This window comes from Mustelus asterias, chromosome 9 (assembly GCF_964213995.1).
Source record: "Mustelus asterias chromosome 9, sMusAst1.hap1.1, whole genome shotgun sequence".
Taxonomy (NCBI): domain Eukaryota; kingdom Metazoa; phylum Chordata; class Chondrichthyes; order Carcharhiniformes; family Triakidae; genus Mustelus; species Mustelus asterias.
Window position 1 is genome coordinate 21,191,599 of NC_135809.1, and position 13,658 is coordinate 21,205,256.

The 13,658-nt window shown below is 42.1% G+C and overlaps 1 protein-coding gene across 4 annotated transcripts in view; it reads right to left on the reverse strand.

The window, feature by feature from the left end:
• Window positions 1–223: 223 nt before the first annotated feature.
• The window catches only part of mettl25 (methyltransferase like 25), a 70,783-nt gene continuing 57,348 nt past the window's right edge, over window positions 224–13,658 (reverse strand). For 3 of the 4 annotated variants that reach the window (XM_078219784.1, XM_078219785.1, XM_078219786.1), the window contains 3 exons: window positions 6,493–6,567; window positions 4,680–4,751; window positions 3,137–4,159 (listed from right to left, as the gene is read on the reverse strand). In XM_078219784.1, the coding sequence (XP_078075910.1) occupies window positions 4,073–4,159; window positions 4,680–4,751; window positions 6,493–6,567 (234 nt within the window). In that variant the 3' untranslated portion in view covers window positions 3,137–4,072. Of the gene's footprint in view, window positions 590–3,136; window positions 4,160–4,679; window positions 4,752–6,492; window positions 6,568–13,658 lie in introns of those variants that run through there. The other variant, XR_013498724.1, reaches the window with a different exon arrangement.

Below are 13,658 nucleotides of genomic sequence, written 5' to 3' on the forward strand. Positions count from 1 at the left end.
GCAATTGGAGTCCAGGGATAAAGAAGTATTGCTACAATTGTACAAGGCTTTGGTGAGACCACAACCTGAATAGTCTGTGCAGTTTTGATCTCCATATTTAAAAAAAGGAAACAAGTGCATTGGAGGTGGAACAGTGAAGGTTCACTAAGTCAATCCCTGGGATGAGGCTGTTGCCCTGTGTTGAGAGGGTAAGCACAGTAAGAAGTCTCACAACACCAGGTTAAAGTCCAACAGGTTTATTTGGTAGCAAATACCATAAGCTTTCGGAGCACAGCTCCTTCGTCAGATGGAGTGGATATCTGTTCTCAAACAGGGCACAGACACAGAAATCAAATTACAGAATACTGATTAGAATGCAAATCTCTGCAGCCAGCCAGGTCTTAAATGTACAGACAATGTGGGTGGAGGGAGCATTCAACACAGGTTAAAGAGATGTGTATTGTCATGTGTATTGATGGGTAAGTACATTGAGCCTATGCTCTCAGGAGTTCAGAAGGTGATCTTATTGAAACCTACAAGATTCTATTCTGAAGGGGCACACCTTGGGGCGGCACAGTGGTTAGCACTGCTGCCTCACAGCGCCAGGGACCTGGGTTCAATTTCAGCCTCAGGTCACTGTCTGTGTGGAGTTTCCACGTTCGCCCCGTGTATGTGTGGGTTTCCTCCGGGTGCTCCGGTTTCCTCCCACAGTCCAAAGATGTGCAGGTTAGGTGCATCGGCCATGATAAATTGCTCCTTAGTGTCAGGGGGATTAACAGGGTAAATACGTGAGGTTACGGGGATAGGGTCGGGATGGGATTGTTGTCGGTGCAAGTTCGATGGGCCAAATGGGCTTCTTCTGCACTGATTCTACTGCTGGGGGTCTTAATTAGACACCCAGTGCCCATTCATAAGTGGGCAGAACATAGCCATATAAAGGCCCCATCACCAGGTGCTTTTTCCTCCCACTGCCGCAGGTACTTATGGCAGACCACGGCAATTATCTGTCATCAGATAGGCACAACTCCATATGGTGAAAGAGATTTCCAGGGACAGGCTCCATGCCATTTCGTTGGCAGGCAGTCTCTGATTTGCCCACCCCAGCACCACCTCAGCGCTTCAATGATCCGGGTGCCATATTTAAAGGCCACCCCGGCGCACAGCTAGCACACTTCAGAGTTTGCTGTGAAGTCATAGCTGCCAGACCCAGGAAACATTTGACACCCAAGTTTACTGACGTTTCCCTCAAACGTCTCCTGGATGCAGTGGAGGCCCACCGCAATGTACTGTACCCACGGTCTGGGCAAAGACCTGCAACCAATTAGACAAATTGAGAATGGAACGTGGTGGCAGCAGTAGTCAGTGCCAACGCCCTGCAGAAGAGAACAGCCATCCAGTGCCACAAAAGGATGAATGATCTCCGTTCTGCCAAGTCGCTATTCTTACCACTTACAACTCACAAATGGAGACCCATCACACATCTACAGGGATCTCCCTCAATGCCAGTTCAAGGGGCATCACCACAAACTCTCCACACATACCTTCATCTTCGCTGCGGGTCGTGTCCTCATCACCTCCCTGGTCCCACTCACCGACCACACATGCCAGATATCCTTATCATCTGCCCTGGCACGTGTCCTGCATACACCCTCTCTATCTGCCTTCATGTAGGAAACATTGGCTCACAACAGGAGGGAGAGTTCCCAAATAGGTGGAGGGATGCCAGAACTGAATGTCCTCATGGACTTTGAGAGAGCCATTCAGCTAGTCACTGAGAACATGAACCATTCCTGTTCCTATCAATTCACAGATCCTGAAGTGGATGAACCGTCACAGCGTTCATTTACACCCTCCACCAGCACAGAGACACACAGCTCGGTGGGACCTAGTTCGAGAATAGCCTTGGGGTCACAATCTGGTGAACACGTTGCACTTTCAAATCTGCAGCAGACAGCAGCAAGGGGCATCCAAGGGTGTTGGCATTTGGCAGATTGCTGGAGATCAGGAATCTACTGAGTCCCAGTCAGATGACGAGCCTCTGGACTCGGTCATGCTTCGGTTGCTAGAGCTCTAAAGGCAAGGTAGGGAAAATTAGAAAGTGATGTCTTCTGCACTCCTCAGACTGCAAGGCTCCATAGAGGAGGTCCACCTTCAGACTGAGCTGATTGCACTGACAGATAAATGCATCAAGGTCAACACCGCTAGGGTGGCAGCTACCAGAGAGACTTTAGTCCAGGACTTCTGTCCTTCCCTGCTGCAGGAGCTGCACTCCATGCAGAGGCTCCTACTGACATCCGCTAGTGTCAACACCAAGGAGGAGCAGGGCTTCTCAAGTTCACTCCAGCTTCCCCTCCCTTAAGGAGGCAGCCTGGGGCCCTTGGACATCCACAAGGAAAAGGATCAGCTGGTGCACGCCCCAGGGTCATTTATCCAGGTGACTCCAGGATTGTCCTGCCCATCCAAATTCCCTCTTCCTGTGACCGCTTCAACTCCAGCTTCACAGGGCAAGGAAGGTGGTACCGCCACACAGCAGGGCCCCAAAAGCAGGCTGGGGCCCTCCAAGTCTCGGTCATCACAGACAATAGGACATAGCAGTCAGCAGGCTGTCGACCTCTCCGTTGGGGATGCACCAAGAATCAAGATTCAACACATCCTACTTAATTCCACAAGAATTAAATATATTTCTAAAAGTACATCACAAAAACAGACCAAATCAACCCAACAATCTATGTCTGTGTTATGCTCCCCATGAAAGACCATCCACCCTTTTTCAACAGATTCTTCTATTCCTCACAGTCTCGTGCTTATTTATGCAAGTCATCTCAAACACTCCTTCTGATAGTAAGTTCCACTTTTTTCATTGCTGGTGAGAGCATTAAACAAGAAATAATTGGAGGTTCCAACGTGGGAGACTTTAATCTTCAAATAGATTGTGATTATTAAATTGACAAAGGCATCTGGAAGATGAGTTTGTAGAATGCACTTCTGCCAGTTTCCTTGAAAGATACATTGTGGTACCAACTGGAGATAAAGCTATTTTGGATGTGTATTGTGTACTGAGGCAGGGTTAATTAGCAATCACATGGTAAAAGATCCTCATGGAACAAATTGGAAAAAGTGACCACAAGACAATTTAATTCCACACTAAGTTAAAGTTAAAGTTTAAAGTTTATTTATTAGTGTCACAAGTAGGCTTACATTAACACTGCAATGAAGTTACTGTGAAAATCCCCTAGTCACCACACTCCGGTGCCTGTTTGGGCACACTAAGGGAGAATTTAGAATGGCCAATGCACCTAACACGTCTTTCGGACTGTGGGAGGAAACCGGAGCACCCAGAGGAAACCCACACAGACATGGGGAGAATGTGCAGACTCCACACAGGCAGTGACCCAAGCCAGGAATCGAACCCAGGTCCCTGGCCCTGAGGTAGCACTGCTAACCACTGTGCCATCGTGTCACCCCGTGGGGAAAGTGACATACCCGAGTCCAAAATAAGAGTGCCAAACAGAGCAAATTTCATAGGAATGAGGAAAGCAATGGCTAGGTTTGATTAGATAAAGTCTACCTCAGTTGGAATGGGAATTGAACCCTGCATGGTTGCCATTATTCTGAATCACACACTAGCTGAGCTAACTGGCACCTCCATTTACCACTTATTCAGCATCATTTAAGTTCTCTAACAAAAACACGCAGGCAAGTAGATTTGAATTAATTTTCCATTAGGAACGAATAATAACACATTTCTGTTTACACAGAGTGAAGAGGCCCATATAATCTTGCTGCTTCTGAACTAAAATCTTTATTTTTTTTGTATTATGAAAAGTTGACTGCAACTTTGCTCTTTCAGCCGAGCAAGTCTTGCCAAGAACATGGAAAAATGACTTTCCCGCTCAAATGCTTTCCATTTGTTCATTACATTCTCATGTGTGCAAAATTTGTAAATCAACGGTTTAAAAATATGATGGAAAATCTGGCATCTTCGGACTTCTTACTTTCAGGAATTTAAGTTGTTAAGGAATAGATAAACCAAAAGACATGGAATGAAGATTTATCATGTATCAATAATATGATAAGTAAACTTGGAACAGTGCTACTTCTTCACACCAATTACTGCATAACATCTTGGGGACTTCAGGGGATCAAACAGCTGTACCAGTGCTGACCAAGCTATGTTGTCCTGCAAAAGATGGAAGTTTTAGAAATCTCTCAGATGGTTCATTAAAAGGCATCAGCAAAAACACATGCCATTTTACATTGAATACATGTGTGTCCCTGCACATGTAATCTTGTATTTAATGATGAAATCATATTGTAATTATAGTAGTTACCATGTGTAAATAATTTGTTGTAACTAATATAGGTAATTCACTGCAATTAAGGTATTGTAATTTCACTATTTTATTCTGTTTCTACCTCATCATTGTAAAGTATTTATCGCAATAGGATTATGCACTGTTCTCTGTCTAATGGCTTTATTTCATTTGCCAGCATTTTTGATGAAGTGAGACAAACAAATGCAACTGTATCAAATATAAAGAACATCTGTTAGCCATACATTTTAAAGGATACAAAGTTATAGAGATCAATTCAAAGAAATACAGCATTTTCTGAAAATCCCTGTAATTACATTATGGGAATGAAATCTATGGTGTAATTTGGCTACCCTACATGCACCAGCCAGTGAGAGGCACAGTTACCTGTTCCTTGAGGTAGCAAAGCCGGTCCAAAAGAATCAATCCTTCTATACAAGGGGCTAAGGCTACTTTCAGCTGAAAAAAAGATGCATAAAACAGTTTCAATTGCCTGGTTAAGTAGTTCCTAAGTATCAGCTCCTCAGATACCCAAGTTGAATGACGTATTCAATAGTTTTAATTATTAATCTATTTAAACAGCTGTCCCTAATTGTACTTAATAGAAAGTATTTTTCACTCAGGTTCACGACTTTTGCTCATATGGTATAGATTCTTATGTCAATATAATATTCTGAAATTCCAAAGTATTTGAGCATCAAGCAGGTCTTAGTAAAAGTTAATTAAGAATGCTATACATAAATATGCCAACACATTATATGAGAAAATGACCTCTTCCTTTTCCTTGTCCTAATTAACACAATTCTGGAATATACAAGACACAATATGTTTTACCAAGAGACACAGTATGCTCTTTGTTGGATTCCTTAGACTAGCTGCCAACAAAGCTGCAAATAAAGTCTGTGCAGAGAGGCACTGTAGCATAGCTGCTAAAGTGTTCCCTTTACGCTATTAAGAATGTCTGAGCAATAATATGTGTTGTTAGGACTGTTTTCAGATGGACAGCCAGGAACGTGAAATTGTTTGTTACTCTGTCCAGCAGAATCTACTGGCACACAGCTCCCAAGGACAACAATCGGTCATTAGAAATTCTGGAAAAATTTATGGCTTGTTCACCAGTACTGCAAGATGGATTAGAGGTGAATCCTTGGACAGCAGCAAACAATCAATAAAACTAAATATTACAGACATTTTGATGCCTTAAATGTATAATAGCCAATGTTTTAAAACATGTATCTTTTTCTCAACAACACAAGTTCTACTTAACTACATTTTGTAGCTCAAAACCTTCCTAGTTAAGTCCAAGAACTGAGTGACGTCATTAAGTCAGACCACATTGTGAGATCAATAGGCAAACTGAAATTATCTGTTTAATTATAAGTGCATCCAGCGATATTACAGGATTGAAGACATCTACTTGTATGTGTAATGAGTAAGTTTCTCATGAATAAGTTTCTCATGATCAAGGTGCCCGAGCAGCGCTAATTGTCACAGCAGTTGCAAATTTAGCTCAATTATCCGTTTCTGTGCCATTTACATTCAGATTAAATTAAAAAAAGACTTCTTTGGCTGATTTTATTTTTGTTCTGGTTAAGGTAAAAGATGTCAGTGATGGAAGATTTCTTAATTTCTGGCAGCCAGTGTCAGCATTAAGCAGTCTTGCATCTGGTACACTTTGGCACCAGAGAGCCCACAAGGTTTGTCTTTCATTCAGACCCTGTGGCTTAATGGAATGGGATTAGCATTTTAGGTCAAACTACAAATTTGTACCAAGGATCCGTGCTCAATGTGAATGAGCTCGAGTAGGTCCAAATTCCATTGACTTATGACCTCCTACAGCCATCAAAGCGAGTAGGCTTTTATCCCAACAGTATGGGCTGATTCAGTTCCAGAAACCAATGTTAAAAGGATAGTGTCTCCTTTCTACAGACAGCAGGAATTCTTGCTGAAGAGAAATTAACTGCTGAACCATTATTCAGAAGATATTTTAAAAACCCTTCTCTGCGCTTGATGGTTCTGCAATGTGTTTAGCTCATTGCAGATCTTTACAATGTTAGAAAAATATTGCTATCACAACAAACTTTTGTTTTGGCTGCACTGTCAGGCCAGCAGCGATAGGAGCAGTGATTCTGGAGAAATAAGCATACTTCCTTTATTTCTCATGTGCAAAGTCTTTTTATGTCTATTCCCCAAAGCTTACCAGGTTAAATGCTTCCAACTCTTTCATTCGGGGCATGTATCTGTCATAATAACCTTGTATTAAACTGTCTGACATCTGAAAAATGGAAAAAAGGCACACATCTAAGTCCAATTATAACCATGCGATCAACTGGCATTGTTCCAACTAATGTCATAAACATACCTGTCAAAGTACAATTGTTACAATATGTAGTTGGTGTACCCCATAGAGATAATAAGACATAGCTTTGGCTTAAAGCTTGTTGCTTAAACAATTTGATTTGATAGAGGTCAAGTAAATTTTTGCAGACGTGCCTTCCTTTCTATGGTGCCATGCGCTGCCACATTTAGTCAAGTAAGACACAACAGAATATAGTTAATGTCAACTTGCATTTAGGGGCACTGGCTTTGTGGAAAAAATCTTGCCTGGGAAAATTCCAGACAATCTCTTATCACTTTAATCACATTATTTCACTTACAGATTCACTTATTTAGTTGAGATTATTTCATAGCATTCAGTGTTTATAAATGATTTTTAAAAAAAAAACATGTACAAGTATAAACGGTGCTAGTTTTGTAATATTTCTATTTAAGGAATAATTATCTGGAGCATCTTATTACCACAAAATGACCTCAGCACATTAAATGCACATTTCTTGCAGACTAGTGACAGGGAATATTTGGCAGTTTCAAAACAGTTTAATTTGTATAATTTTATAGGTTTTTTTTATAGAAACCAAACACAATAGAAAATGCTTATATGAAGACTCCATTTAAACACAACAAAAGGTAGACAAATGACTTAGACGGGTCTCCAAGTGTTTTTAGCTACTAAATCAAAATCCTTGATTCATTCTGTAAGACCTCAAAGTTTCCGTGTTTCCTCAAGTAATTTATGGAGAAATATTTCAGAGTGAAACTGGGCAAGACAGGGAGAAAAGTGAGGAGCAGCAGGAAATAAAAGACACTTTTACAAGTATGATTCTGCCAAACGACAGAATGTTGACATTTTCTTGGTTATCTTTTAAGGTCAGGTTATACCACCAATTGATTCCAAAGCCACTTTGAAAACCTAGCAGTACAACTTGAGAGAAGTTGCCAAATTGGCTGCACTTCACATTCTAACAAGTGGTGTAAGGTTACATCAAGGAGGTAAGCTCACACGATTATGCACCCTGGGGAACGCAGCTATTCTGTCGAGGTCCCTGGCTTTATGCCTCGGCTGCCCAAGGGTGATGCCCAAGTGGAGGAATTAGGCTGCTCAATGAAAGAGGGCGTCTAATTCCTACACATGCATGACACGAAAAGCTGCCTGGCTAATGTTGTACAGATGCCTGGTAACAGGCTGGAAAAAAGGCAAAATTGCAAACATTGAAGGCTGCTACCACACTCACTGCTGTGGATGAAACAGTTGTGGCAGCTGATAATCTTCGTGATGAGGTTAGCAGGGTCATTCCATGACATCCTGCGATAGGTGCAGCTGGCTGCACAGATCCTTGAAGAGGGCCCATAGGACTGGTGCAATGTATGTGCAGTATATGGTGGACCAGTTTCCATAGCCATCCTGCCTGACTCTCCTGGTGTAATACTGCAACTCCTCCTCCATTATAATGGCATTGAACTGTGTGCTTACAGGGAAAGATAACCCATGGCTGAAGTTGGTCTGGGTATGGGTTTGGAGATGCGGAAAGTTTGGAATCCTGTATCTTTTTACTGGGAAGAGAAGATAGCACTACAGTGAAATTCAGAACAGATTAGAAACTATGAAAAAATAGTTCAAAAGTAAGTTCATTGGAATGTTGTCATCAGTAAGTGAAGTTGGAGCTATCTGCACCTCACTAACCCCTCACTTACACTTTGTTGAAGGAATTGGGGAAACTGGTAAATCAATTTTGGGGTTTGTAAACATATACTGAGTATAGTTTGTAACAAGGCAAAAATATTCTATGCGCTTAAAAACAGTGCAGCTACTCACGGTACGGTAGCACAGTGGTTAGCACTGCTGCTTCACAGCTCCAGGGTCCCGGGTTCGATTCCCGGCTCGGGTCACTGTCTGTGTGGAGTTTGCACATTCTCCTCGTGTCTGCGTGGGTTTCCTCCGGGTGCTCCGGTTTCCTCCCACAGTCCAAAGATGTGCAGGTTAGGTTGATTGGCCAGGTTATAAATTGCCCCTTTGAGTCCTGGGATGCGTAGGTTAGAGGGATTAGCGGGTAAAATATGTGGGGGTAGGGCCTGGGTGGGATTGTGGTCGGTGCAGACTCGATGGGCCGAATGGCCTCCTTCTGCACTGTAGGGTTTCTATGATTCTATGAAATGAGTCTTGAGAGACTTTGATGTGGAGATGCCTGGTGTTGTGAGACTTCTTATTGAGAGACTGTGACAGACTGAAGGCTTTCAGTTAAAAAGATCAAGAAACCAGTATTTAGCACATTTGCACAAATGCACCAAACGTGGCAAAATGCAATTATCCTTGGATCCTTTTCGCAGAATATCAACGTATCAATGGCATAAGTGCTGAAGAAGCTATCACGTTGACTATGTTTGACTCTTTTTCTTGCTGCTGCACGTCTATATCACTCTTTAAAATTTATTCTTTTCAATTCTTCATTCACAACAGCAGGGCACCCACGAAATGCTTTTTTATTTGTCTCTGGGGGTGTGAGCATCCCTGTCAAGGCAAGCGTTTGTTACCCATCCCAAATTTTCCTGAAGAAGGTAGTGGTGGGTTTCCTTCTTGAACTGCAGCAGTCCATCCAGTGTAGGTTCATCCATATTGTTGTTTGGCAGGAAGTTCCAGGATTTTGACCCTGCAACAGTAATCCAGGTGATAAAAGCTCCAAGTCAGCATGGGTGTGACTTGGATGGGAACTTGCAACTGATAGCATTCCCATGCACCTGCTGCCCTTGTCCTTCTAGGTGGTAGAGGTCATGGGATTGGAAGGTACTGTCAAAGGAGCTTTGGTGAGTTCCTGTAGTGCATCTTGTTGGTGGCACACACTGCTGCCAGTGTGTGCAAGTAGTGGAGGAAGTGAAATGTTTAAAGTCATGGATGGGGTGCCTATCAAGCAGACTTGGATGATGTCGAGCTTCTGGAGTGTTGTCGGAACTGTACTCATCCAGGCAAATGGAGAGCATTCCATCACACTCCTGACATGTGTCTAGTAGATGGGGGACAGTCAGGAGATGTGTTATCTGCTGCAGAATTCCCAGCCTCTGACCTGTTCTTGTAGCCACTGTATTTATATGGCTGGTGTATTTAGTATGTCATCTTTCTTAAAGAGGTGGGGTGGGATTTTCTGCATCCCTTGCATGTTTTGTGACGATGTGGAGATGCCGGCGTTGGACTGGGGTAAGCACAGTAAGAAGTCTCACAACACCAGGTTAAAGTCCAACAGGTTTATTTGGTAGCAAATACCATAAGCTTTCAGAGCGTGCTGCTCCTTCGTCAGATGGAGTGGTTATCTGTTCTCCAACAGTGCACAGACACAGAAATCAAGTTACAGAATACTAATTAGAATGCAAATCTCTATAGCCAGCCAGGTCTTAAAAGGTACAGATAATGTGGTTGGAGGGAACATTAAACACAGGTTAAAGAGATGTGTATTGTCTCCAGACAAATAAACCTGTTGGACTTTAACCTGGTGTTGTGAGACTTCTTACTATGTTTTGTGACAGCAGACGCGGCCCACTATTGGCTGGTGGCAGGATCTTCTGGTCAATGGGATTTCTTATGGTGTGCACCCTCCTCTGCTGCGGAACCCGGGATGGGCGTTCGCTGCCAGCGGGAACGGCCGGTGTGCAGCAATAAGCAGTATATGCTGGATTTATAGAGAATACCTAGATTTGGCAAAAGGAGGCTGTTAAGAGCGGTAAACAGGTGAACACGTGGAACTCAGGTTCAAGCCAGGAGGAACTGAGGTGTAAGTTGTGGCCTAGAGGAAGCAGGACATTGGAGCACATGGGAAGGGCAGGGACTGGGAATAATCAGTGATCGTGTGGTCTGGGCACGGGAAGACGAGATATAGGGATACTTGCAGATGGGACACACTCCAGTGAAGTCATGCCCCTGAAGGTAGGTCTATTGGACAGATATCCAACAGAACTTTGGTCATTTTACGGCTTAGTTTAATGATTGGTAATGACTGGTTGTTTTATATTATAACTTTTATTTGTTATACGTAATCAGCTGACTGAGGGAAATAGTATGGCCAGTTTGAAAAAAAATGTGCACTTGCTGGTTGCTGACCGGCAACTTTGAAAATATTTGAGTAAACTTGATTAGTTGTTTCCTTTCAGATAGAGTGTGTTGATTTGTGCTGGGTAATATTTCCAACCTGTCTGTCTTTCAGCAAATATGTGTGGTTAATTAAACAGATAATGGCTATTTAGACCAACCAAATGCAAGACTGACAGGTCTGTTGCACATGTTATGCTTTGAGGACCAATTCCCACAAATTATGGATACACACGGGACTCAAGACTTTAAACGATGTAGACACATTTACATTACTGATATTTAACATGTTATTGTCCTTTCACAAATAGCTAGTTGTTCGAGGAGCTCCAGGCCATTTCGTACAATTCCCTCCATTTCAAGTTATTTTGCCTGGGACGAACAATCCGTCTTATTAATTTGCAGTTTTCTGAAAAACCCAGTATTCAATGCGACAAATTGATTGTATTACTTCCTAAATAATACTTGCTGATACATCAAGTAGCATAGTGCAAGAGCTGGAGCTGCAACTACCCCATAAATAATCAGGTGGTTTATTGGTGCTTGGGAGAAGAGGTATAAAAAAAACCTACAACTACTAACAGTTGAAATAAGAGGCCTGGGTCCTTTTGTTCTGTCAGGTTGTAACTTTACCATGCTCAGTTCTTTGTTTAATTATGTCCCGTCGAGCATGTTAAACAATAAACAGATTTTCTTCGGAAAATTATAAAGATTCTAAAAAGTAACGCGGAGAACAGGAGCAAAGAGAAAATGTTACTAAATATAGAGCAGTGGAAAAGATTTTTTAAATGCTTCAGCCTTTCTTACCGAGTGAGATCAGGTTCCATTTGACAGAATATGGGGTTTAGATTTAAGTGAGTAAGCTCATTAATATTATAGGAATCTAATACACCAGATACATTAGTCCTTCCAGAGACAATTTAGAGGGTATAGCTGAAGGAAAATAACATTAAAAATTATTCAGAATCCCAAGCTTAAGACCACAAACCCTTTAATCTGCTATCTTGAAAAGTCGTTAAACATTTTGTACGACAGAGAAATCAGAATTGTAAGATGTGGACAAGAGGTATTTATTAACATACAGGAAGATCTACCTAGGGCCGGGATTCTCCCACTCCGCCCGCCACTGCAATGGTAGCAGGTGGGTTGTGGACAATGTGAAGGCCCATTGACAGTCAGGTGAGAATTTCTGGCTTTTAGACTAGCACGGCCAGAGAATTCCGCCCCTTATGTTCTTTATCTCTAATCTTGCCATATCCAGTACCCTGGTGAACTTTAACAGCTGCTGTTTATGCTTCTACAGCCATCCATGCAGCTCATCCTTTTGTTTGTGAACAAAGATCAAAGATAGGTCTTGCAATTCTCTAGCATTCTACCACAATACCTGCATCAACAAAGGTCTCTCCCATTGTTTCAATCCAACTTCAAACTTTATTTGGAAAACCCAAATTTCCAGCACCCAAAACGGACAAGTCCACTCCACTATGCCAAGTAATCTTTTGCCATTACTGGAAACCACAGATACTGATATCATTTATTCCCTGCACAATTTACACTTGTCCTACTTCTGTCAGCAGTGCATCTGACTAGAACAAAATACACTCATTAAGGACTCCAATAACCAAGTTTAAGAAGATTTTTGGATCAATATTTATGTGTAAAACACCTTGGAATGTTTTACTACAATAAAGGCTCTATATAAATGCAGGTGGTTCTTGTTGAGTGACATGTGGCTACAATTGAACCAATTTATATTCTTTCTTTTTAAAAATGAGGAAGGATAGCTGGATGCAATATATCCGGTAGGTAGCCTTTGCCGCTGGCTTCATTAAAATTCTGTAACAAGAGAGGTACAGAGGAAGGTGCCAATTTTTTTCTTTAAATAAAATCCAGATGAGCATCATTCTGAACTCGGAGCTTTATATAATGGAAGTATATTAATAGCATTTTCTATTTGTTGAGGACTAATTGGTTTCTCCAGCTCTTCCATTATGGTTGATAAGGGTTTGGCTAATTGCAAAAGTTGGAAACAAAAAAAACCCCTCAGCATCAGAACAGCTACTTGCTCATTTGCAACACCACAGAAAAGTTAAAAAGTAATATTATTAATTTAGTTTAGATTTGCGGTAAAGTTATTAAGGAGTCTGCCAAAATTATATTAAAAGATCTTTTGTTAGTTTCCCAATTAAGTTGGGCGGGCAGCTGGGGAAAAAAATATCTCAAATTGAAAATGAGAAACAAGCTACAGTGTTAAAACATAAAACATGATCAAATTCAGTAGATTAGTATTCCAGTTTTCTTAGGAAGGGCGAAAGATACTTATTAATTTCTAGCCAATTTTCACAGCTTCTCAGAATATACTACAAATCCTATCGAAGGGACCAGTCTTTCTGCTTCCAGGTTCTTAAACTGCATTCCTGGAGGTCCTTTAAGGCAGCCTGAATGGACTTATGTTCCCTCTCTATGGATAAGCAACTGGCATTAATTCAGCACATTTCTACAAAAGCAAAATACTGCAGACACTGGAAATCACCGGAAATAAAAACAGAGAATGCTGGAAATGCAAAGTTGGTCAGCAGCATCTGATGAAATTGACCTGAAATGTTGGGGTGGATTTAGGGTCCCTAATGGAGGTCCCTCCCATTGGTTGGAGACGCAGTGGGAGATCTACGTTGCTTCTGGGTGGCAGGCCCCACTGACCAGGCATTTAAAGTGACCAGCATGGGACCTTAGTGAGGGTTTAGGACCCCAGTGGCAAAAATCCCACCCAGTGAGAGCTGCCGGCCAATCAGTACCTGCAATATTGAGGCAGCAGCTCTCCATCTTTCCATCAGCGCCACTGGGAGCAGTGGCTGCTGCTAGTAATAAACACACCACATGCCTCGGTTCAACAGGCAACCCAGGTCGCAGGTGAGTGAGGGTGGATGGGGGTGGCACAGGGAGAGGATGCTGGA